This window comes from Brassica napus, chromosome C5, assembly GCF_020379485.1.
Source record: "Brassica napus cultivar Da-Ae chromosome C5, Da-Ae, whole genome shotgun sequence".
Classification (NCBI taxonomy): Eukaryota; Viridiplantae; Streptophyta; class Magnoliopsida; order Brassicales; family Brassicaceae; genus Brassica; species Brassica napus.
This window is the reverse complement of record NC_063448.1, coordinates 20130316-20153763: the sequence shown is the minus strand read 5'-3', so window position 1 is coordinate 20153763 and position 23448 is coordinate 20130316. Positions and strand designations below refer to the sequence as shown.

The 23448-nt window shown below is 38.7% G+C and overlaps 2 protein-coding genes, 1 long non-coding RNA gene and 2 other non-coding genes across 7 annotated transcripts; 1 reads left to right on the top strand and 4 right to left on the bottom strand.

Annotated features, from left to right (window-relative positions):
* Window positions 1-898: 898 nt before the first annotated feature.
* On the bottom strand, window positions 899-2075 carry BNACNNG54850D. The gene is made up of 2 exons (XM_013878024.3): window positions 1532-2075; window positions 899-1444 (listed from the first exon to the last, which is right to left on the bottom strand). The coding sequence occupies exons 1-2, from the start codon at window positions 1637-1639 to the stop codon at window positions 1199-1201; spliced, it is 354 nt and encodes a 117-aa protein (XP_013733478.1). The 5' UTR covers window positions 1640-2075; the 3' UTR covers window positions 899-1198.
* A 1439-nt stretch (window positions 2076-3514) lies between these two features.
* On the top strand, window positions 3515-6160 carry LOC106437089. Of its 3 annotated transcripts, none has more exons than XR_001287217.3 (4): window positions 3515-3730; window positions 3847-3923; window positions 5751-5890; window positions 5964-6160. It is a non-coding gene; the product is annotated as an uncharacterized LOC106437089 (long non-coding RNA). The 3 variants fall into 3 exon arrangements; XR_001287216.3 differs by having other exon boundaries at window positions 3516-3730; window positions 5748-5890; XR_001287218.3 differs by having other exon boundaries at window positions 3518-3730; window positions 5760-5890.
* On the bottom strand, window positions 4789-4860 carry TRNAP-UGG. The gene has a single exon. It is a non-coding gene; the product is annotated as a tRNA-Pro (tRNA).
* On the bottom strand, window positions 5220-5291 carry TRNAP-UGG. Its single transcript has one exon. It is a non-coding gene; the product is annotated as a tRNA-Pro (tRNA).
* A 14574-nt stretch (window positions 6161-20734) lies between the features above and the next one.
* LOC106397186 (spermidine coumaroyl-CoA acyltransferase) lies at window positions 20735-22480 on the bottom strand. The gene is made up of 3 exons (XM_048758648.1): window positions 21587-22480; window positions 21240-21517; window positions 20735-21156 (listed from the first exon to the last, which is right to left on the bottom strand). The coding sequence occupies exons 1-3, from the start codon at window positions 22396-22398 to the stop codon at window positions 20891-20893; spliced, it is 1356 nt and encodes a 451-aa protein (XP_048614605.1). The 5' UTR covers window positions 22399-22480; the 3' UTR covers window positions 20735-20890.
* Window positions 22481-23448: the final 968 nt, after the last annotated feature.

Genomic DNA, 23448 nt, shown 5'->3' with positions numbered 1-23448 from the left:
TGAATGAGTTAGAGTTGCGTCAAAAATAATGTGATCTCTTCAATCGGTACATTAATTCTGTTTTCAATTGATTTCGCAAATTTTCTTTTCTTTTAATGCTTTTATGATTTCCGATTTTTCTAACAATCTGATTGTGTTTCTAATTCCTGATATGATATGAAAACTCTGTAAAGAAAAACAATAATTGACTAAACTAAAGATCCAACTTTGTGTGTGGCATTTTTAACCTCAGTTTTCTTAATTCATAATCAATCACAATTATTTGTTGCTTTCGTATGCATAAACCTCAACCATGGCCAAGATACGGAACTATCAATTTCTAAAAATATTCTCATTCCGGCATTTTAGTTGATGTGAATTTTAATGATTTTGTAATTGAGTCATTTTTGGGTTCACCCCCTAGGGTGAACCTCTAGGTTCATCAACCAATATGATTTTGTTATTTCAAATTCGATATCTTTTATAAGAGGAAATAAAATATTGTTAAGTTATATAATGTTTTTAAAATAAAAAGGTAAAATAAAATAAATAAAAATAGTAGTAATTACAAAAAAAAAATTAAAAAAATATTTTTGACGTCGTCAGCAAAACACTAAACTCTAAACTCTAAATCTTAAACCCTAAACCCTTGGGTAAACCCTAAACACTTGGATAAATCCTAAACTATAAATCAAAAACACTACACACTAAACCTTAAACCCTTGAGTGTTTTAGTGTTTAGTGTTTTTGATTTAGAGTTTACGATTTATCCAAGGGTTTATGATTTAGGGTTTAGCGATTAGGATTTAGGGTTTAATGTTTTGTTGATGACGTTAAAAATATTTTTTTGTAATTTCTAATATTTTTATTTATTTTATTTTACTTTTTTTTATTTTAAAAAATAATATAACTTGACGATATTTTTTTTTTTTTTAATATCGAATATGAAATAACATTGGTCAACCAGCAAGAATAAATCTTTTTCAAATCATCCTTTATCATCTCTTCTGTCCATTTGGATAGATACACATATGTTTATCGTTGAGCACTGAAGCTAGACTTGTACTGTTAACTGGTATGGTGTGTACATCAAACCTTATCCAATACTAATCTATAGGTCCCAACTCTAGAGACGGACATTTAAACTTATTTTTGTGTGTTTAGCCTTGTAATAGTATAAGATATACACAGGGACAATATATAAAATGTTTTTTACTAGCTAATACGCCCATTCCTTAGGAAGAAAAACTTGTTTAGAACGAGATGAGATGATGGGGCATGTCTTTTTCTTCGGTCTCTTCTCTTTTGGGCTACTCACCGGTCTTGCAGGAAGAAACACTCCAGTGCCACGTGGCTTTATCCCCCCAGAACCAGCATCATCGCTTTGCTTTTTTATGAAACCGTAGTTGTTCGACGGGTAGCACATGCGTAGCTTCTGATCATAGTAGCAACCTTCTCTATATCTCTGTTCAATTATGTAAGAATGACTGGTTAATTAGACATCCTTAACATTTAATAATACTAATGAGACATGGTATAGCAATTAAAGAACCTGTGGAAATGGACCGATGCAGTCAAGAAAGACCTCGTTGAAGAGATTTGAAGGTAAGAGAAGCAATACTTCCTCCAAACGTAGCACAACCTCTCCCTTGCAAGACATGTTGCTACGATTTCAAATAATACTACAAAATTACATCCCATGCATTTGTAATATATTATATATATGCGTTACCTAGCCCAATATTCAGATGGCAAATCCATATTAATCCTGATATGGGTCCGGTCGAGTTGGGTGAACCTCTTTTTGTGTAGGTTGTGGTGGTGGTTGTAGTTATGTATGTATGTGGCTTCTCTAAGGTTTAGTTCTGCTTAAACCATAAGAGCATCAGCATTAGTGAACCACATCAAAGGGGTTCACAAAGTATTTTTTTTATTATTATTTTTTTTTCTGTTTGATTTTTGTTTTTTTTAAAAAAAAAATTATTAATCGGACCAATCGCGGGCCGCCATGTGTCGTGGGGTCCGCGCTACAGTGATGATCCGGGTTCAGTCAGTGAACTCCCAAGAAGCAAGTTCATTGCTTTTGTTTATTTTAATATTTTTTTTTTCGAAAACTGTGTGAACTCTCCATGGAGTTCACTGATGCATATGCTCTAAACACTAGAGTTGGTTGGTCATGCAAAATTCTTCTAACCCACCACACCAACCCTTGTATATTGTTCCTTCTCATTTGACCACCAAACACCATATATATATATATATATATATTTATTTATTAGTGGTTGACCTAAATATTCAATCCAAATGGCAAATGTCTGTATGTTTTTTTTTCTTTTCTTTGACAAAGACACATGAAGGAATGAATCAATAATGGACAATCTTTTTTTTGTCGACTAATATAATAATGGACAATCAAATCTTGGAAATGTTAATTTCTTCTTGTATTTTTAATCCTGACAATCATACGCATTTTCCAAGTTGGTTCTGTGTAGGTGTGTCAAATTTGAATGATTAAGTTTACTACATATTGAAATTATCCTACTAACCAATAGGGTTGGGCGAGTGACACTTGAGTGATAACTTTAATATGGTGAATCTGTAGTTTGATTCCCATTGACCACCAGAAAATTTACAAATATCAGCGCTGGAACCCACAGAGTAATTAGTTGAATTCAGTACACTGTAGTTAATTAAGAAAAAAAAAAATCATCCTGCTGGATGGTCTCTGCTCTCCAAATAAAAGTTATTTTAATATGATTGGGCTCTCATCGTATAGAGATTTGGGGACCATTGAAAAACACCTCCTAGTTATAAAATATTAAAACCAAATGTTGTTGGTTTTAAGTTCCATTTGGTAATGTTATTTCAAAATACGATATACATTTTTTTTTGTTGATTCTGGTGTTGTTAAAAGCAACTACAATTGAAGTTGGAAAAAGTGAGAAGCAAGATCAAACTACTCTTCTAGATACGGTATTTTCTTAATGATCCTTTCAGGATTAGACATTAGTGTGGTCAGACCCGGTCCATGGTATGTGCCACCTACGTGCATTTGCACTGGGTCTAAACTTTTTTTTTTTACAATTTTTAAGATATATTAAGGTGTAGTAAAAATAAATTTTGCTCTAGGTCCAGTATAAAATTAAGCTGGGCTTGAGTTGTTGTAATGTACAATCAGTGGCTCAGTGCCGGCCTGCCATAATATGGAGGACTGCAAACCATTTTTTATGAGCCAATGAGTTAATAAATTTTAGAGAAAAAGTAGAAAAAAATTAATGAGAAGACTATTATCTGAACACATGACATCATCCCTCCATATTAGAACACAAAAACCAACTAATTTGAAGGATAATCTTGAAAAATGGTTACTAATTATTTGCATGCAGAGCCACAAACACATACTTATTGTGCTTTTATTGTGCTTACTGTCTGGGTCAGCTCTTTGTAGATAGTGGAAAAGAAGCAGAGGTTTGAGAAGGTAAACAAAAAAAAAGGTGGAATTGGAGAGAGGTAAATTGGTTTTTACTTTTTTTTACATTTCCGCTTTGATAAGTTTTCATGAGGTTTTGGTTTGGATTGAACCGGTTGAACCGGATTTTAATAATTCTAGTTACCCGTGCATAAACCGTTTCTTCGTTAATCCTAAAGTATTTTGTTCTCTTCCCTTTCGCTCGTCGTCGTTATGCTCCACGGCGGAATCCGCCGACGGGGATGAAGTTTCACGCTCCTCCCGTCGGATTGCCGAACAATTGTAAGCGTTTTCATCGTTTCTTACAGGTTTATTATTATATGTTGACTTCATGACTCATGAGGTACGCGCACCACGTGTTCGATGAAATTCATGAGACGAGCTTTCTTGGCTCACAGCTATGTGATAGAATCCACATGATAAAGCGGAGTTTGGAGAACCTTACAGCTAAAGCGAGATCCAGTGGTGCAAATGGGTAAGTACTTGCCTTGTTCAGTTCATTGTTGCTTGCATATTCTGCTTTATAGCTCATCAATGCTAAGAATGGCTGTGTGATTAGGCATATCCTTTAGAACAGAACCTGGGACGGTGGACCTCTTGCATTCATATTCATAGTCTACATTGTAATAAATCTGAGCTGGTCTATTAATTTTATACTCCAGAAAGCTAGAATCATACCCTCTAGACCACATACATTGTTGTTTATAAGCTTAAACTTTTATACATATCTTCTTTAGTTGTTGGCCAGAAATCTACTGCTTTTTAGAAGGCTGATTAGTTTTTAAAACCTAGCTTGTGATATATCTACGCTCCAAGGGAAGAATTCATAATGTTATAGTTTACACTGGATCATAGGACTAAAATTATAGCTGATTGTCTAAGAAATTTTGCTGCTGGAATGTAGACCATCTGCTCAAAACAAAAGTCAATGGGGGCATTCCGAGAATCGAACTCGGGACCTCTCGCACCCAAAGCGAGAATCATACCACTAGACCAAATTCCCTGTTCTTGGTTTAGTTCCATTAGGCATTGGATTAGAGAATACACATTCATTCTGTTTTAGAGTAAACTTTACTCTTGAAGATTTCTCCTTTTGAGGGTGCTATTCTTGATGAAGCTCGCTATATACAGCTAAAGTTCAGGCTATCCTATATTTTATTTTTGAATCTGATTTTAGGATGTCTTCTTGTTTAGTAACGTAATAAAGATAATATGTTTTAGATCTAGCTCTGTTAGTTGACTTTCAGGCCTTAATAGTGAAAGCTGATAGTCTGTAATTTAGTATTGGTGATGTGAAATGTTAGCTGGCATTTAGAACATTTGTCTTACAAAAAGTCAATGGGGCATTCCGAGAATCGAACTCGGGACCTCTCGCACCCAAAGCGAGAATCATACCACTAGACCAAATGCCCTGTTGTTAAGCAGTATAGCCGAAACGTTTAAAATTTGGTCATACTTTGATCTTTGTCCCATAGTTGACCTTTACTAAATATATATTAGTCTTTGTAGGATGTTCTTAGATCTAATCTAGTGAGATCTCTTTCAACTGAAGTTCCTGTGGAATCATCATTTGCATTTCCACCTAAAGAATGTAATACTCTTCCACGAAAAAACACTCGGTGCATTTGTTAAATAATCTAAGCATGAAATAATGTTTTAGATCTAGCTCTGTTAGTTCACTTTCAGGGTTTAATAGTGAAGTTTGATTGTTTGTAATTTATTGACATGTTAGCTAGCATTTTGAACATTTGTTTTACAAAAAGTCAATGGGGGGGCATTCCGAGAATCGAACTCGGGACCTCTCGCACCCAAAGCGAGAATCATACCACTAGACCAAATGCCCGGTTATTGTTGTTTTTCATTAATACATTCTCTTTGTTTCCTTGCGCTTTTCTTGAACAATTAGTTCTTGGTTTATAGTTCTTTCTTGACATTGCAATGGAAACGCATATTGTTCACGTGCATATCTTTAAGATGATTTCAGGCAGAGAGTTCCAGCTTTGTATCCTATACTTTCAGGTTTCTTGTAGTGTACAGTGTACCCAGAACAAAATTTACTAGGATCAGACTAGGCAGCTGTTGCAGCCAGAGGGAAAAAATTGTAAAACCAGAATAAATGCATGTGGTTTTGTAGATCCTTAACAAGGTTTCAGTTCTTGATTCTTAAATTCCTGCAATATTTTTTTTGTATTTCAGTGAAATTTGCATGTGATACTTGTCCAATTGGCAATTGATGTGGTTTGATTTTGGAGAATCTAGTGGCAGAAAGCTAGTATTTATATTGTCTAATGTTTTCTAGTAGAATCTGCAGAAGGGAGGTGGTTTCTGGTTGAAGAGTTGGGTTAGTTTGGTTTCAACACTTGATGTCGAAATTCATCAGCAGAATTTCAAGAGCTTGAGACGGAGATCTAAACTCCAGACTACCTTTTTGAGTTAAAATGGGTAAGGGTCGGGTCCTTTGTTTGTTGGAATGTTAATATCATTGTTTTGAGCAACTGGTGGTGTTTTAAACTAGTCCTGGTGAAATGAGAGAGAAGACATTAATGTCCAACTGCTGAAGCTTGTTGCTTGGTTGCAGTGGCCCCATCTGACATGAAATCAAAGGTATACTACAGTCTGAAACTATTCTTTGATTTGCCAATCAACAGTTAATATTAAAAATATAAGCGAAACTGTATGCTGTTTCATGCTGAAATTTAGGTGTGTTAAGTTGTTAATGACCACTAAACTAACAAACACCAACGATCAGATTCATAATTATAGCGAATTTCAGAAGATGTTTTTTTTTTATCTGAGACATTTTCAGCCATATGTTTCGACACATAATTTGAAAAAGGTCAATGGGGGCATTAGACCTCTGACCTCTGACCTCTCACACCCTATATAGCGATAATCATACCACTAGACCAAATGCCCTGTTAAAATGGTTCAAAGTTGGTCATATTTTGATCTAATTCCCTTAGTTGACGCACTACAAGAAAACAGCGATATTCTGACGGACATTCCGACGGAAAATGAAATCCTCGGAATATATCGAGGAATTTCCGAGGAAATTCCGAGGAAACACAAAATTGGGTTTCCTCGGAATTTCCTCGGAATATACCGACGGGATTCCGAGGAAACTACAGTCCGTCGGAATATTCCGAGGAAATTCCGAGGAAAACTCTGTTCCTCGGAAAAAACCGATGAATTCCGAGGAAATATTATAGCCGTTGGAGAGCCGTTGGGGGATTTTACAAAATTCCGAGGGAATTCCGACGAACTAGTTTTGTCCGTCGGAATTCCGTCGGAATTTCCTCGGTATGTCGGCAGGATTTAAACTATAAATACAAGCACTCCTCTTCCTCTTCATTCACTTCATATCTTCATCCTCCCTCTTACTCTATTTACACACGAATTTGATTCATAAAAAATATGTCTTCTTCAAATTATTTTCGTTCTTGGATCGATCGACCTCATTTGGATCCGAACACGAGATTGCTTACGGAAGAATACCAACGAGGTATAACTGAATTCATGGGGTTAGTTCACCGACAACCGGAAGCAAAAACAGGTATGTTAAGATGTCCTTGCTCTAATTGTAAAAATAGAAAGGTTATTAAAGAGTGGGATGTTTGGACTCATCTATATTTGAGTGGGTTTACACGAAGTTACAAAATTTGGTATCATCATGGGGAAACTGATTATGAACATGGTAGTACTAGTGAACCTCAGCCAGCGGTTAGATTAGAAGAACCAATTAGAACGGATGTAGATTATGGTGTAGGTACTGAGCAGATGGTAAATGATCATTTTAGAGGGGAAGATTTACCCAATGCAGAAGCTAGGAGATTTTATGATATGTTGGATGCTGGAAAGCAACCATTGTACGAAGGTTGCAGAGATGGTCATTCAGCTTTATCATCTGCTACAAGATTGATGGGCATTAAAACAGATTATAATTTGGCTGAAGACTGTGTGGATGCGATTGCTGATTTTGTAAAAGGTATTCTACCCGAGGATAATGTAGCTCCTGGTTCATACTACGAGGTTCAGAAACTCGTAGCTGGTCTTGGTTTATCGTATCAGGTAATAGATGTATGCAGCGACAACTGCATGATTTATTGGAGGGTGGATGAACAGCGGGTTACATGCAAATTTTGTGGAAAGCCTCGTTATAAAGATACAATTGGAAGAGTTCCAGTGCCATATAAAAGGATGTGGTATTTACCTTTGACGGAAAGGTTGCAGAGGTTGTATCTGTCTGAACGCACAGCGCAACCAATGAGATGGCATGCGGAGCACTCAACAGATGGTGAGATCAGACATCCTTCAGATGCAAAAGCGTGGAAGCATTTCCAATCAAAGTATCCCGACTTTGCGTATGAGAGAAGAAATGTCTACCTTGGATTATGTACTGATGGTTTCAGTCCGTTTGGCAAGAGTGGAAGACAGTATTCTCTATGGCCCGTCATTCTTACACCATACAACCTCCCCCCAAACTTGTGCTTGCGACGAGAGTTTTTGTTTCTCTCGATTCTCGTTCCCGGACCAGAGCATCCTAAGAGATCACTTGATGTGTTTCTTCAGCCACTAATATATGAGTTGCAACAACTATGGGCTCAAGGTGCTGAAACATACGATGTTTCGTGTAAAGAAAACTTTCAAATGCGGGCAGTACTAATGTGGACAATAAGTGATTTTCCAGCATATGGTATGTTGTCTGGATGGACAACGCATGGAAGGCTATCATGTCCATATTGTCAAGATAACACTGATGCTTTCCAACTAAAGCACGGAAGGAAAACGTGTTGGTTTGACTGTCACAGGAGATTCCTACCACCTGATCATCCATATCGTAGGAGTAGGAATTTGTTTACGAAGAACAAGAGGGTGTTTGACAGTCCACCTCCGGAAATTTGTGGGAAAGATTTGAAGATACAACTAAGAGATTTTGGTGCAGAAAGGACGCCAGAAGTCGGTGGACATGAGCGTTTTCCGGTAGATGCTGTTGGAGAACTACATAACTGGCACAAAAAAAGTATTTTCTGGGATCTGCCATACTGGGAGGATCATCTGCTAAGGCATAATTTAGATGTCATGCATATTGAGAAGAACTTTTTTGACAATCTCATGAACACGATCCTTAATGTTCAAGGTAAAACAAAGGATAATTTGAAGTCAAGACTGGATTTAGTCGATATATGTGCTCGTTCAGAACTTCATGTTGATGAGAATGGTAGGGCTCCTTTTCCCATATACCGACTTGATGCAGCGGGAAAAGATGCGTTCTTTGATTGGATTTCAAACGATGTGGAATTTCCAGACGGTTACGCATCAAATTTGCGTAACTGTATCGACAGAAAGGAAGGAAAGTTTACTGGCTTGAAAAGCCACGATTGCCATGTAATGATGCAGCGCCTCCTTCCGTTCGCCTTCAAGGAAATATTACCACGAAATGTTCATGAAGCAATTGCAGGGATAAGTGGTTTCTTCCGCGATTTATGCACGAGATCAGTGACTCTTGAAGGTATTGAAAATTTGAAGACTAACATAGCCGTGATTCAGTGCAACCTTGAGAAGATATTTCCTCCCTCATTTTTTGATGTTATGGAGCATCTTGTTATTCACCTGGCAAGAGAATTGGAACTTGGTGGTCCTGTGCAGTATAGATGGATGTATCTGTATGAGCGGTATATGTTCCATTTGAAGAAGATGGTGAAAAATTTAAGTAGGGTGGAAGGTTCTATAGTCGCACAGATGATCAATGAAGAAACTTCAAACTTTGCCGAGTACTACTTTCCAGCAGAAGTTCAGACCAAAAACAGAAGACCTGCTCGGCATGATGATAGAGGCGAACGGGCAACATATCATGTTACGGTTCCAGACATTTTCACAGACGTTGGACGACTTAGCGGAAAACCAAAGGACCGTCGACTTACTGAGCAGGAGCGCAGTCATTTGCAAACATATTTGCTCACCAACTGCGAAGACGTTCTTCAATATGAGAGGTAAATAAATGAGCTTACAAATTTTTATTTTAACAAGTTGAAATTTAAATCTTAATTAATTACATTATTGTCATCATATACAGGATTTTCATGGCAGAAAAGCGGTTCGAGTATAGATACGCCACAGAGGACGAACTAGAAGAAATGAAGCAGAGAGAATTTACTGGATGGATGTTTACTTATGTGAGTGCTTTAAACAAATTAAAATATATTTTATCACATATTTATACTAATTCACATTTATTGATATAATATATATATATGTGCTATTAATAGGTGTCTGCTGGTTTGGCCAGAGGTGAAACATTTGACGATTGGATACGTGAGATGGTCGTTGGACCAAACTTTGTTGTGAAGTCATATCCGAGATTTTGTACTCGAGGATATGCATTCACAACTCAGAAGAGGAGACGTTCGAGTACGACTTATGATGCTGGCGTTTGTTCTGCATCAGGAGATGATGTATACTACGGACACATACATGAGATTTTGGAAATCAAGTATTTGGGCATGGTTGGATTGCGCTGTACTGTTTTCTATTGTGATTGGCACGACAACACCCCAGATCGAGGTGTGAGAACAGATGCATTTGGTGTTATATCAGTAAATTCGAGGCGAAAGCTGCAATATTATGATCCTTTCATTCTTGCTTCCCAGGCCGATCAGGTAATTAAATGTTAATTATTCAGAATGATTCATCATCATGTGTATTAATTTATAATTTTTCTAAATGTTACAGGTTTGTTATATCAAGTACCCCCGGGTAAGGAACAGAGATGATCCATGGGTTACTGTTACAAGACTCAACCCGAGAGGCCGAGTTCAGGGAAGTTCTGAGCTGGAAGACCCACTACAACCAAGCACATCCGGCAACTGTAGTGCAGCAGAAGATTTAGCTGGAGTTGGCCTTGTAGTCGATTTAACCGACTTTGGAGAGGAAGCCGTCGTTCACGTAGAGGATGAACCAGTAATTGGAGAGTTTCACCAAGATCCAGATTCAGATTCATCTGGTGATGATGACTCGGAAACAGACTACCATTGAACTTTTTTTTTTTTTTTTTAAGAAATACCGAGGAAATTCCGAGGAACACTTGATATAACCTCTTTCCTTGGATAATAGTTATTTGGTTTATCTAGCAAGGCAAAGCTGAATACGAATTAAAAGCTACACAAAACACAACCAAATAAAACAAAGAAACCATGTAAAAGAAATACGAACTCATAATTAAGAAACCTAAAAAAAAACTCAGTTCAAAATTAACAGAAAATAAGACCATAAAACGTTAGAATAGAAAAGAAAATAAAATAGCCGGTGATAGCTCCTACTCCTCGTCTCCTGCTCCAGATGTTCCTGCATCGTTGGGTCTCTTGGACCTCTTTCTTACCATGTGTGTACCACTCGAACCCGAACCAGAGCTGGATGGAGAGTTGTCCCGATGAACTACATCATCCTTTTGGCAACGACACGGCCTGATACGTGAAATGGCAGCCCAGATCTTGTGTAGCATGTCGTTGTTTGTCTTTATGCTCTGATCTCTCCAATGTTGTTGCTGGCGCGAAGTGGCGTTCGGTGGAAGCTCTTGCAGCTTGTACTGGCTGGAGTCTGATGGGAGTAGCTGATGGGGTTGTGAATCATCTGGAATGGCTTGTGCAGCCTCATCTTGTCCTTCTTCATCAACCACGCCCTTGCCTTTGGTCTGATATTTTGGCGTGAAGAAGGATGGCTTGTCTACTAGTGCGGTAGCAGGGGGTAGAAACTCAACTGCAGCCTCTGAAAGTAGAGCAGTCAGGCCGATCTGAGGCAGGTGGCAGTAGAGTGTTTTCTTCGCTCGGTCCTGGAATACGTAGACGTAAGGACCATCCCGATCGATCCTCGAGTGGGGACCAGCTATGAACTCCTTACTTACTAGAGAAATGACATCCAGGTAGTTCCAAGCAATGTTGTTCGATCTGTCCAGTGCTACCTGGTGGTTCTCACAGTCTACACCCACATGTCTAAGGATCCGAGTAATCACTGCACCAAATCCACATGCATTGCTCTTGGATTTGGTTACTTTCCCCTTGTATCCTGCTAAGTTTGCGGCCAGCACCGCTCCCATGTTGAAGGCAGTAGCAGGTGGGAATGTAGAGTTTCCAAATGCCGGTAGCAAATGCCTCACACCTTGGTACAGGAGGCACAACTCCCATTGCGTGACTGATGCGGCTGTGGTTGTCCCGTATAGCAATGAGCCAATGAGGCGTGTCGCATATCTCAGTACTGGGCTCCGGATAAGTGACTCCTTTGCCTGAGAAGATCTATAAACCCCTGTGCCAATCGTTTCCCAGAAGTTCAACAGCTCTGAAGTCCAATAAAGACCATATGTCCTCTCCCCCGCACTCAATCCAAATAGTCCGCAGAGGTCTGTGAAAGATACCTCATAGTATACTTTCTGCACTACGAATGCCAGAAAACCTTCCTGATGGCTATCATCGGGACGGGTGACGTATGCGGATGCTATGAACTGGCGTACCAACTCCGGATAAGTGGGTTCCTTGAGGTTGCATAGTTGGCCTAGACCCATGTTCTGGAACAGTCCTTCAATGTCTGCTTTGATTCCCAATATTGTCATCGTCTCAGGACATGCTAGTTGTGTAGCCGGAACGGCTACCTTCTTCATGTTGTTGTAGTGGGTGGTATCAGACTTATCCCACTTCTTTGGCCTTTGCTTCTCCAGCTGTGACGAACCCGCTTCTTGTGTGTTTTTCTTTGCTGATGTTTTCGTGCGCTTCATTCTCTACAAAATAGAATCATTGCTCTCAACATGGTTATAATCAATTAAGAAGGCAAAGCTGAACATGAAAATGAAAAGCAAAATCGAGTTGTGATAAAAAAAAACGAAATTGAAAAAAATTCTCTATCCCTAAATCATCTCAAATCATGTTCCAAACTCGTTGATCACAGACAATTGTGTTCTATTCCATGTTTAAACATCTGTTTCATGCATATTTGATCAAGGAATCAACACGGAAATAAGAAATTCACAAAACCCAAAAAATTGCTCAAGAACACGATTTCAGAATGTGGAGATTCGCGGAGTATACCTGTCTTAGGGTGAAGACGAGTGTAGGAATCAGGTAGAGCTCGAAAAATCAAGTGGAATAGAGCCCAAAATTGTTCAAATCGGATGATTATAGAGAGAGAAAGGGGGGGCGAATTATAGGGGAAATCGGAGGGGATGAGAGTTCTAAGGTTTAGATCCAAAAAAGGTCGGGTTTTGCCTTATAATTCTGTTTTCCGAACACGCATCGATCGATGCGTTTTGTTTCTATAACGCATCGATCGATCACATTCTTACGGCCCGGGCCATCTTGGTAATCGATCGATGCGTTTTTGTTCTATAACGCATCGATCGATGCGTTTTTAAAAAAACATACAAGATTTTCCGAGGAAATTCCGAGGAACAATTCAGATTGTCGATCGATCGATGGGATACTCTCATCGATCGATCACAATCTTACGGCCCGGTCCATCCTAGTAATCGATCGATGCGTTTGTGTTCTATAACGCATCGATCGATGCATTTTTAAAAAAACATACAAGATTTTCCGACGAAATTCCGAGGAACAATTCAGATTGTCGATAGATCGATGGGTTACTCTCATCGATCGATCACAATCTTACGGCCCGGTCCATCCTAGTAATCGATCGATGCGTTTTTGTTCTATAACGCATCGATCGATGCATTTTTAAAAAAACATACAAGATTTTCCGATGAAATTCCGAGGAACAATTCAGATTGTCGATAGATCGATGGGTTAATCTCATCGATCGATCACAATCTTACGGCCCGGTCCATCCTAGTAATCGATCGATGCGTTTTTGTTCTATAACGCATCGATCGATGCATTTTTAAAAAAACATACAAGATTTTCCGAGGAAATTCCGAGGAACAATTCAGATTGTCGATAGATCGATGGGATACTCTCATCGATCGATCACAATCTTACGGCCCGGGCCATCTTAGTAATCGATCGATTTGTTTTTGTTCAAAAACGCATCGATCGATGCGTTTTTTTAAAAAAAATTACGTTTTGAAACCCCAAACACTAGTTCGTCGGAATTTCCTCGGAATATTCCGAGGAAATTTCGAGGAAGAAGAGGGTTTCGTCGGAGTTCCCTCGGAATAATCCGAGGAAATTCCGAGGAAATAGGGTTTTTAAACCGAAAACAACGTTTTGCCGTTTGAATAACACCTATATAACCCTTATTAAGTGTCTTACGTTCATTATGAAGTCAAAAATTTGTTCCTTACCGTATAATTAACACTTTTCCGATTGTATGAACGAAATCTCGCAACATAAGAGAAACACTTATACCTTTTAACGAACGGTAAAGGGAATACTTTCAATTAGTTTTGAAATTTGTTATTTCATGGTTTATGCTCATGTATACAAAGAATCCTCAATGGTATGCATTACAATTGTATAAGAAATGAAATACGGCAAAAAAAATTGATGTTTTGAAACCCCAAACACTAGTTCCTCGGTATTTCCTCGGAATATTCCGAGGAAATTCCGACGGATATTTTACTATCTGTCGGAATTTCCTCGGAATATTTTCATTTTACCGGGCAAATATTTCGCGAAAATTGAAATTAGAATTCCGACGGAATTCCGACGGATAATGTCCGTCGGACCCTAGGTTTTATAACCACGAGCCCCTTCTTCTTCCCCATTTCTCTCTTCTTCCTCTGCGCGACTCCTCTCTTTCTCTCCGGCGATTTCCCCCTGAAATCCGACGATATCTCCGGCGATCTCCCTCTTCTCTTACACAAATCATGTAAGGACCCTATCCCACTCTCTTAGGTTCTATTTGTTAGGTTTTTGTGTAGTTTTGATAGATTTTTGTTAGGGTGATTGGTTAGGATTGTGATTTGGTTGTATAATAGGTTTAGAATTGTGATTTGGTTGAATAATTTGTTTTGTTGAATTGATTTAGAATTTTTTTATAATTTTTTTATTTTTTGTATTTATAAAATCAATTTTTGTATATAAAATCGATTTTTGTATTTTACAAAACGATTTTTCTATATAAATTCGATTTTTTGGATTTTACAAAAAAAAATTTCTATATAAATTCGATTTTTTGGATTTTACAAAACATTTTAATTATTAAACAATTTTTATTTATTAAAACTATTTTTGTTTATTAGAACTATTTTTATATATTTATTAAAAAAATTTAATATATATAAATCTTTTTCTGTGATTAAATTATTTGGGATTTTTTTTTAATAAAAAAAATTAATTTATATATTTCTGTATTTATTAAATATATTTTTTTAATTTACAGGTCTCATGATGATCAGACCCGGCCTCGACAGCGTCGTGGTCGTGGTGGTACGGGGAGCCAGTCTCGGGATTCCAGCCATTTTCAGGATTCCCCTTCGCCCCACAGCTCCAACCATACATCTCCCTCTGCTGCACCCGCTCATGCTCCTCTCGCTCCCGCTGCTGCATCCGCTCCTGTTCCTCCGGGTCCTCCGGGAGTGATGAGGGTTGCGGAGTTGGTTCAACAGCCCGGTCGTGACCATCTTCCGTATCTCACTCCGTATCCACATGGACGGGGTCAAACATGGTAATTAAACATTTTTTTTTCTTTAAATTTGGATTCATTATTAACCGTTTGTTCTTTTAATAAGGTTCAACCGATCCGGGAACGGGATCAGCGCATGGATCAACCGTATGATGTACTCGGCCCTCGACAGTGGACATCCGACTTTCACTCACTTCCCAACCGACAAGCAGGTTCTGTGGTTTCGTCAGTTTGCGGTAAGTATTCTAATTTTTTACTTATATTTTTAATCTTTAATATAAATTTTCTACTAATTGTGTTTTTTTTCAGCAAGAGTTCAACTGGAATTCCGATGAGACGCTCTTTATCTATCACCACTTCGTCCATAAAGTAATGGACAACTATGGGAAGCAGATCCACGAGTGGAAGAAGAAGTGGGAAATCAATAAGGTTCGATTTAATTTATTAAACAATTTTTTAATTTATTAAACTATTTTTTAATTTATTAAACTTTTTCTTTTTTTTTAATTAAAAGGTCCCAAAGTCGATGAACGATACGGTCTGGAAGGAGTTGTGTGCGCATTGGGATAAGGAGGAGACGAAAGAAACTTCTTCCACCAACTCCACCAACCGCAGGAGCGACCGTAAAGGGAAGGGCATCTACAAGCATAACTTGGGTGCTCAATCTATTGCCACTCTCGGAGATCGCATGGTAAGTTCAACCGCTTTTTCTTCAATTATTTGAGTTTCAGAATTTAAATTTATTGTGCATTTCTTCTAATTTCTAATGTTTCTTTAATTTTATGTTTTTTTCAAGGCGGAAGAAAATGATGGCGAGCCGGTCGATGATCTCGCCCTAATGAGGAGGGCGTATACCAACAAGAAGACCGGCCAGATTGATGACGGTCTTGTGAGGGACGTGGTCGACCTGGTCCAAACTCAGGTGGTAGACGAAGTGTCTCAGCTTCAAACCGAGGATGACGCTTCGACGGCTTCGACCAACTTGTCCCGGTTTCGAATCAACGAAATCGTTGAATCCGTAAGTTCTTTTTTTTTAAGTTCAATTCATTTATTTCTTGGTTTAAATTTCTAAATTTGGCTTTTTTCTATTCAGTCGGTTCCAAAGAAGAAGGGACGTTTGTTCGGTTTGGGTCGTCGCACCCGGTCGGTTCCTCCTTCTTCTGCACCACCGCCCTTTGTTGATCCAGAAGTACTTACGGCTCAGTTGAAGGACAAAGATGATCGAATATCTTTGTTGGAGACCCAGATGGCGGCTCAACAGGCGGGCTATGAGGCACAGAGGAGGCTGAACCAGCAAATGATGGAGATGATGCAGAGGATGTACCCGAACGAGGTGTTCCCGGACGTGCCAGACCCGTAGTTTTTTTTTCCCCAATCTCGGAATGTTTTATTTTTATTTGTGAAACTTTGAATATTAATTAGTATGATTTCAATTTTACTTTTAATTTCATATTTTCGAATTTAAATTTCAGAAATTTTATTTTTTCAAAAAAATTAATATTTTTTACATTTCGAGGAAATTAATTATATTTTTCACTACATCGATCGATGCGTTTTTGAACAAAAACGCATCGATCGATCCGTTTTTTTTAAAAAAATATAGCGAGGGACATTTCCCTCGGAATTTTCCGAGGGACAACTCCCTCGGAAAATTCCGAGGAACGGATCCCTCGGAATATACCGAGGGAACAGTTCCTCGGAATAAACCGAGGAAAAAGTCCGTCGGTATACTCCTATCGATCGATGTATATATGTCCAAACACGCATCGATCGATGAACTTCCGAGGAATTATCCCGACGAAGTTCTACCTCGGTATATTCCGAGGACTTTTCCGACAAACAAGGGATCCTCGGAATTTCCTCGGAAATTTATTTCCTCGGAATTCCGTCGGAAAATTCCGAGGGATTTCAGAGGAAAAAAGAAATTCCGAGGAATTATTTCCGACGACGTATTTCGTCGGAATTGCGTCGGAATAACGATATTCCGACGAAATTCCGACGATTTTTTCCCTCAGAATCCTTGATGTTTTCTTGTAGTGACGTTTACTAAAACTTTTATTGAACTTTGTAGGATATTCCTAGATCTAATATATGGGATCTTTTTTCAACTGAAGTTCCATTGAAAGGATCACTGTTTGTCATGTTCTTGTTTGGTTGATTTCTTTTTGTTTCATCATGAACTGCATTTGAAATGTGTGGTTTCATTTGAGTGAAACCTGTTTCATTTTGGTTTGAACACATTTACTAGGAAAAGCAATACCTAAGCAAGGATTTAGACCGTCTGGTTAAACACAAAAGTCAATGGGGCATTTTGAGAATCGAACTTGGCACTTCTCTCACCCAAAGCGAGAATCACACCTCTCTACTCTAATCCAACACACAGCTTGAGAAACTTCAAACTATTCTGTATTCGATGTTTGATTCTGATGATAGAAAGTTTTCTTGTTTAGATAATGTAAGAAAGAAAAAATAAGTTGTATAGTTCTATCGGTTGACTTTCAGTGCTCAATCGTAAAGTTGCATTCTTTGTTAATATAACTTAGATGATAGCTGGCATTTAGAACATTTGGCTTACAAAAATGTCAATGGGGCATTCCGAGAATCAAACTCGGGACCTCTCGCAACCAAAGCGAGAATCATACCACTAGACCAAAGGCCCTGTTGTTGATTAACTTAATACCTCCATAACTGTTCTTGAATTGTTGACACCGTTTTCGGCTTTCCTCTTTCTATGGACATGATTTTAACAGGTGAATGAGCTTCAGATGGAGGTGTATCCTGCTCTTGTTGAATTGGCCTCAAACATTAGCACACTTAATCTCGAACATGTGCGCAGGTTAAAAGTTCGCCTCCTTACTTAAACACAGTAAGTTCAGAAGTTAAAACACAAACTTATATAATTTGGTACTCATACATTTTGATTTTTGGATGTTTCTTAAAGCTTGCAGGTTGGTGATGGAATAGGACATTTAATGGACGATGATGATGACATGGCTGAGATGTATGTGTCTGAGAAAAAAAGAAAGATACGAGGCTCATGCGTCAGGGGAGCTAGAAGATAACCTCGACGAGGAATTCAAATCTTCTGGATTAGTTTCCAAGTCTGCGCCGGTTTCGCCTGTGGGTTCAGCAAGTGGATACTTCGAGAAGCTTCAAAGAGCCTTTAGCAGCGTCGTTGGCTCACACAGAAACTTGTTAAGCTTTTCTAGCAGCAGCGAGAACATCGACCAACTAGAGATTTTATTTCGTTGTAGTTGATAACACACTCAGCAAATTAATTATCGTTTAGATTTTAAAATCTGTTATGTTATTTTTTTATTTATTTTTCACAATTTTGATTATGATCTTTTGTTTGCAACTGCTGAAAGAGTATTACTGGTAATACAGAAGATCTGCTCAATTAAACCGTTGAGGACAGACAAAATCAAGTTTTGTTGATATGTTCTTGTTTCATGTATAAACTATGTTTTGTGTGTTTTAGACCATTTAGAGTGAAAAATAGAGTGATAAACAAAAAATAAATGAATTATTCTATTTATAGGGTAAATTCATTTGTTACTCTAACTCATTTGCTATTTTCCGACTGTTTGGTGGTGCTGAAAATGGAGATGTGAGTATGTTTTTGGAGAGGAAGGAAAATGTCGAGACATGGTGCAGTTCCTTCAGGATAAGGCTCGGGAGGTGATAGAAGCAAATGTAAAACTAAAGGAACATGGGCAGAGTCGGGAACGTGTGGAGAAGCAGATCTCATGGAATCGACCAACAAATGGCTGGTTCAAACTGAACACGGATGGAGCATCTAGAGGTAACCCGGGACTTGCTACGGCGGGTGGGGCTATTCGCGATGAGTATGGAGAATGGAATGGGGGTTTTGCAATAAACATAGGCATCTGTTCAGCCCCTTTGGCGGAGTTGTGGGGAGTATACTATGGCTTGTGTATAGCATGGGACCGTGGGATTCGTCGGTTGGAGTTGGAGGTTGATTCGGAGAGTGTGGCGGGTTTTCTTCAGACAGAGATCCATGATTCTCATCCTCTGTCGTTCCTAGTACGTCTGTGCTATGGCTTCATATCAAGAGACTGGTTAGTCAAAATTTCTCATGTGTATAGGGAGGCTAATTATCTTGCGGATGGATTAGCTAACTATGCGTTTTCTCTATCGTTTGGGTTACATTTCTTTGAAGATGTCCCAGATTGTGTTGCTTATGTTTTGTTGGAGGACTTTCAGAGGGTATCTAGATCTCGGCAAATTTGCATGTAATGAGTTTTATGATTTGAATAAAGAGTAGGAAACGTGAGTCTCATGCGCCCTACCAAAAAAAAATGAATAAAGTTAGAAGGGGTTTTTACTCCAAATTTTGTTTTAAAGTAAAAAATATAGTGAGATTGGAGATACTTGTAAGAAAATGTACAAAATCAGTTGTTTCAGTGTTAATTGTTTCTCACACAACAACCCTTTGTGGCAGCCATTTTTGCTGATGTAACCACAGTTTTTTGGGATGAATCTGCAAGACTGTTTTCAAATATCCGGAGATGTTCTAATGGGTTTTGCTTGTAACAGAAGGTATTGAATGTGGAGTTTTGTATTATATTTCAAGCATAAGAAAGTATTCCCTCTCTGAAACTTGTTTTTGATAGAAAGTTCCACTAGCCACTCTTTTGAAGATATCTTCCACGGTTTCGGATTTGGGTTATCCGGTAAGATATCTAATCATGGTTCTGCATAAACAAAGACAATGATTAGACATCGTTTTGGCATAAAGTTACTAATCACCACTCTTTATGTACCCAAATCTTGTTTTGCTTTTGTTACTAATCTTGAATGTCTAGTTATTTCATTATTGATTAAGCCTAAACTCAATCTGAAACTCTAGAAGACATCTTTAAAAGAGGGACCAGTGAATCTTTCTAACCAAAACACTGTTTTTTTTATATCCTGGGGTATCCGGCATGTTCAACTAATCCCCTAGAGGCCAGTCCACCGGAGCCAGACAGACTCAGCTGCTCGCAATGTAAATTAGATATGTTTGGCCACACAAATGGGTAAATGTGAATTTGGTAAATTTCAAACCCGAAGTGCTTAGTGCCTTTCCAAATTCGCCGTACCATTCGAACAGGCTTGTGTGGTTTAAAATAAGATTCAGTGACGGAATACTTTCTTGTGCTTGAAATATAACACAAAATACAAAACTCCTCATCCAATACCGTTAAAAGCAAAACCCGTTGGAACACTGCCGGATCTCTGAAAACAGTCTTGGAGATTCATCCCAAAAACTGCGGTTATAGCAGCAAAAATGGCCCCTTAAATATTAGAGGCCATAGATAAATGTTTGACTTGCCTATATGATGGCCGGGCAATCGGGCATGTTGGTTTGATTGGATGCCTTTACACAATTCCGACTGGTTTTGAGCTGACAGCAACCAAAGGGAAAATCATACCACTGGACCAAATACCCTGTTTTTGATATTAGAGGCGTTAGAATCTGAATTATCAGATGTAACTAGAATGATATTTTGCTTGATTTCATCAGTAAGTCCGGAGGCCTTAGATGTTTGCGACTGTGGGAGGTTTTTTCTTTCTTGTCTGCGGCTGTTTTTCTAGCATCTCCTTGTGTTAGTTCTCTGATACGAATCTTGATGAATCTGGCAGCTTAGAAAACGAATAAGACGGTTTTCATTGTTTGAAATTTATTCACGCTCCTCAATTCAAATATAAGAGTTGTATCAGTAAGGCATTTCTCATTCACGCTCTTCAATTCAAATACAGCAAAAACTTGAAAACATATGTTCTGTGATGAAACCAACAAAGTTATACAAATGGTTGATTATTTTAATGTTTGTTTTTATTGTACGTTTATATAGGTTTCTTTCTCGGTGATCAAGACAGCAAAGATTCATCACCCTTGTGAAGCTTATCCATGGCCTCTTTGAAGTCAGTCATTGCAGACTCGCGTAGATTCACCAAAACCTTAAACCCACTATCCTTACTTCCAGCTGCAGCATCACCAGAATATGGCAAGAAAAAACATGGTTCCATGCTTCCAAGCAACTTATACGACAGAGGCAAAACCGTCACCGGTCCTCCCCATCCAAAATCCACCGTCGAATGTCCCAAGTATCTCCAGTCCGTGAATCCAGTCACTCCTGTTTAATATAAACCCCGCCCCCAAAAAAATGAAAATTTGTATCATTTTTTGTTTCCATAAAAAACCGCGATGTTTACTTACCTGAACCGGCATTGATCCCATCTTTGTGGTGCATTTCTTGAAAGTCAATAAAGGAGCGAACGTATTCGTCACTAGCATTGGACTTGCTCTGTTTTATAAGCTCTGCGGTTTTCCAAATGGGTTGCTCCATGAGCTCTCCAGCTTTGATCTGAGCATACATTGGCACACATCCGTTTCCCCAGTAGCCTTTAGGCAACGGTGGATTCATCAGTCTCCTTATATTTATCGAATACACATACTTCACATTCTCATCTTCCCCAATCTTCGCAGCTCTTACTCTACATTTCAAAATGTTTCTTGTTTCAGATCAAACATTTCAAGAAACTTGATCAAATGTAGTAACTTACTTTGCACGCCAAATGTAAGCACCTAGGGCTTCGAACGTGGTAAAGTTCAAACCAGATTTCTCGAGTAGCAAAGCCTTGAAACGATCCAAAGACTCGTCGGTCACGAGGAAGCACTCTCTTTTGACCTCTCCAATGTCTTGTCCGTACGGATCGAAGTCCTTGTTTAGTGACAAGAAGTCACGAACCGGAGCTCCAACCCAAGGGTTGTCTCTTGGACCAAGAAGACGCGCTCTGTCCCAAACAGGTTGGATAGAAATCTGAGTCGCTCCACGAGCTAACTCAGCCATGGCGTTGAAGAACAGACTCGAGCCTAAACCGTCGCAGATCGCGTGGTGAAGCGACGCTCCTAGGACCCAACCACCGCACTGAAACGTCGTGACCTGGAGGATACAGGGGTCGAGCATTCCTTCCTCCCGGGTCGGATCCGGTACCAATCTCTCCACGAAGCCTGGATCGGGTCCATCCAAGTACCCGACGGACTCGAGAGTGCAGTTAACGGACGCGTTGACAAGAGGAACGCTTTGACCGGAGCAGCAGTATAGTTCGAAGCGGTTATCTGACTCGGAGCGGCGGAGAGAGCCAGCGAGTGGGTAATAGTGTACTAGAGCGGCGGCGAGTGAGACGGAGACGACGGCGGAGGGGGATTTTCCGGCGACGGAGGGAGATGAGGAGTAGACGCGGAGGTAACGGAAGCTAACGTTGAGGTTGTTATCGTTGTCGAGATGAGAGAGGGGTAGTGTTTGGTCGTTGAAGGAAGGTTGTTGAGAAGAAGGTTGAACCAAGGCTATATCTGTAACTTCAAGTGTCGCCATGCCTAGTTGTAATATTATTGGACTTTGGTTTGGTGTGTAGTACTTGTGTTTGGTCTTTGCATCTTTACAAAATAAACTTTGGGCGCAAATTATAAATCAAATAAAAAGGCAAGATTAATGCCTTGTTGACAGCTCATGAATGACGAATCCATTCAACTACCAAACAGTCAAGTTCCATGACCATACTCTCACCTACAACGTTTTCAAACTTTAATTTTTTTTTTTTTTGACATCTTTCAAACTTTAATTAGTATGTAAGTTTCTCACTCATGCCATCGTTCATTTTTATGGTCGAGTTTCGTACGCATCTATTAAAATATTAATTGAAAAATATTGTTCGACTATATTCAATCATATTTCTCTTCATTTTTTCCTCCACCACCAAGTACGTAAGTTTCTCGCTCATACCATCATTCATTTTATGGTCGACTTTCGTACGCATCTATTAAAATATTAATTGAAAAATATTGTTGGACTATATTCAATTATACTTGTCTTCATATTTTTTTCTCCTCCACAAGTTAGTTCTCAACAAAATAACACTTTTGAAAAATCTATTTTGGATCAAATCCTAGTTTTTTTTTCTCAACATCAAATCCTAGTTGAAAAAGTGATATATCTTGTATTAAGGTCTCATGATCGCACTCAAGATCAGACTAATGCACACACACTTAATAAGCAAACTCTCTTATTAATATCTTAAGGAAACTTTCTCGAAACCTTAAGCCCTCAATCACAAAACTCTTAAGTTATGCAACATTCTTGCATATCCTTATATAACACTTTAATTATCTTAAACTCATTAGAACTAACACAATTAACTATTTCCTAATCCCTTTAGATAACTACAACTTTAATAGATTAGGAAACTTGCACCTCAAGGTATTTCAAGTTTATCCCAACATTCTCCCTCTTAACTTTGAAACCTTCTTGTGACAACTCTTGCATTCCGATGAAGTCTCTCATTTCTTTGAACTTGATTCTTCCCAACACATTTGTTAGAATATTAGCCTTTTGCTCGTTACTAGGTACATGCTCAACTTCTATTAA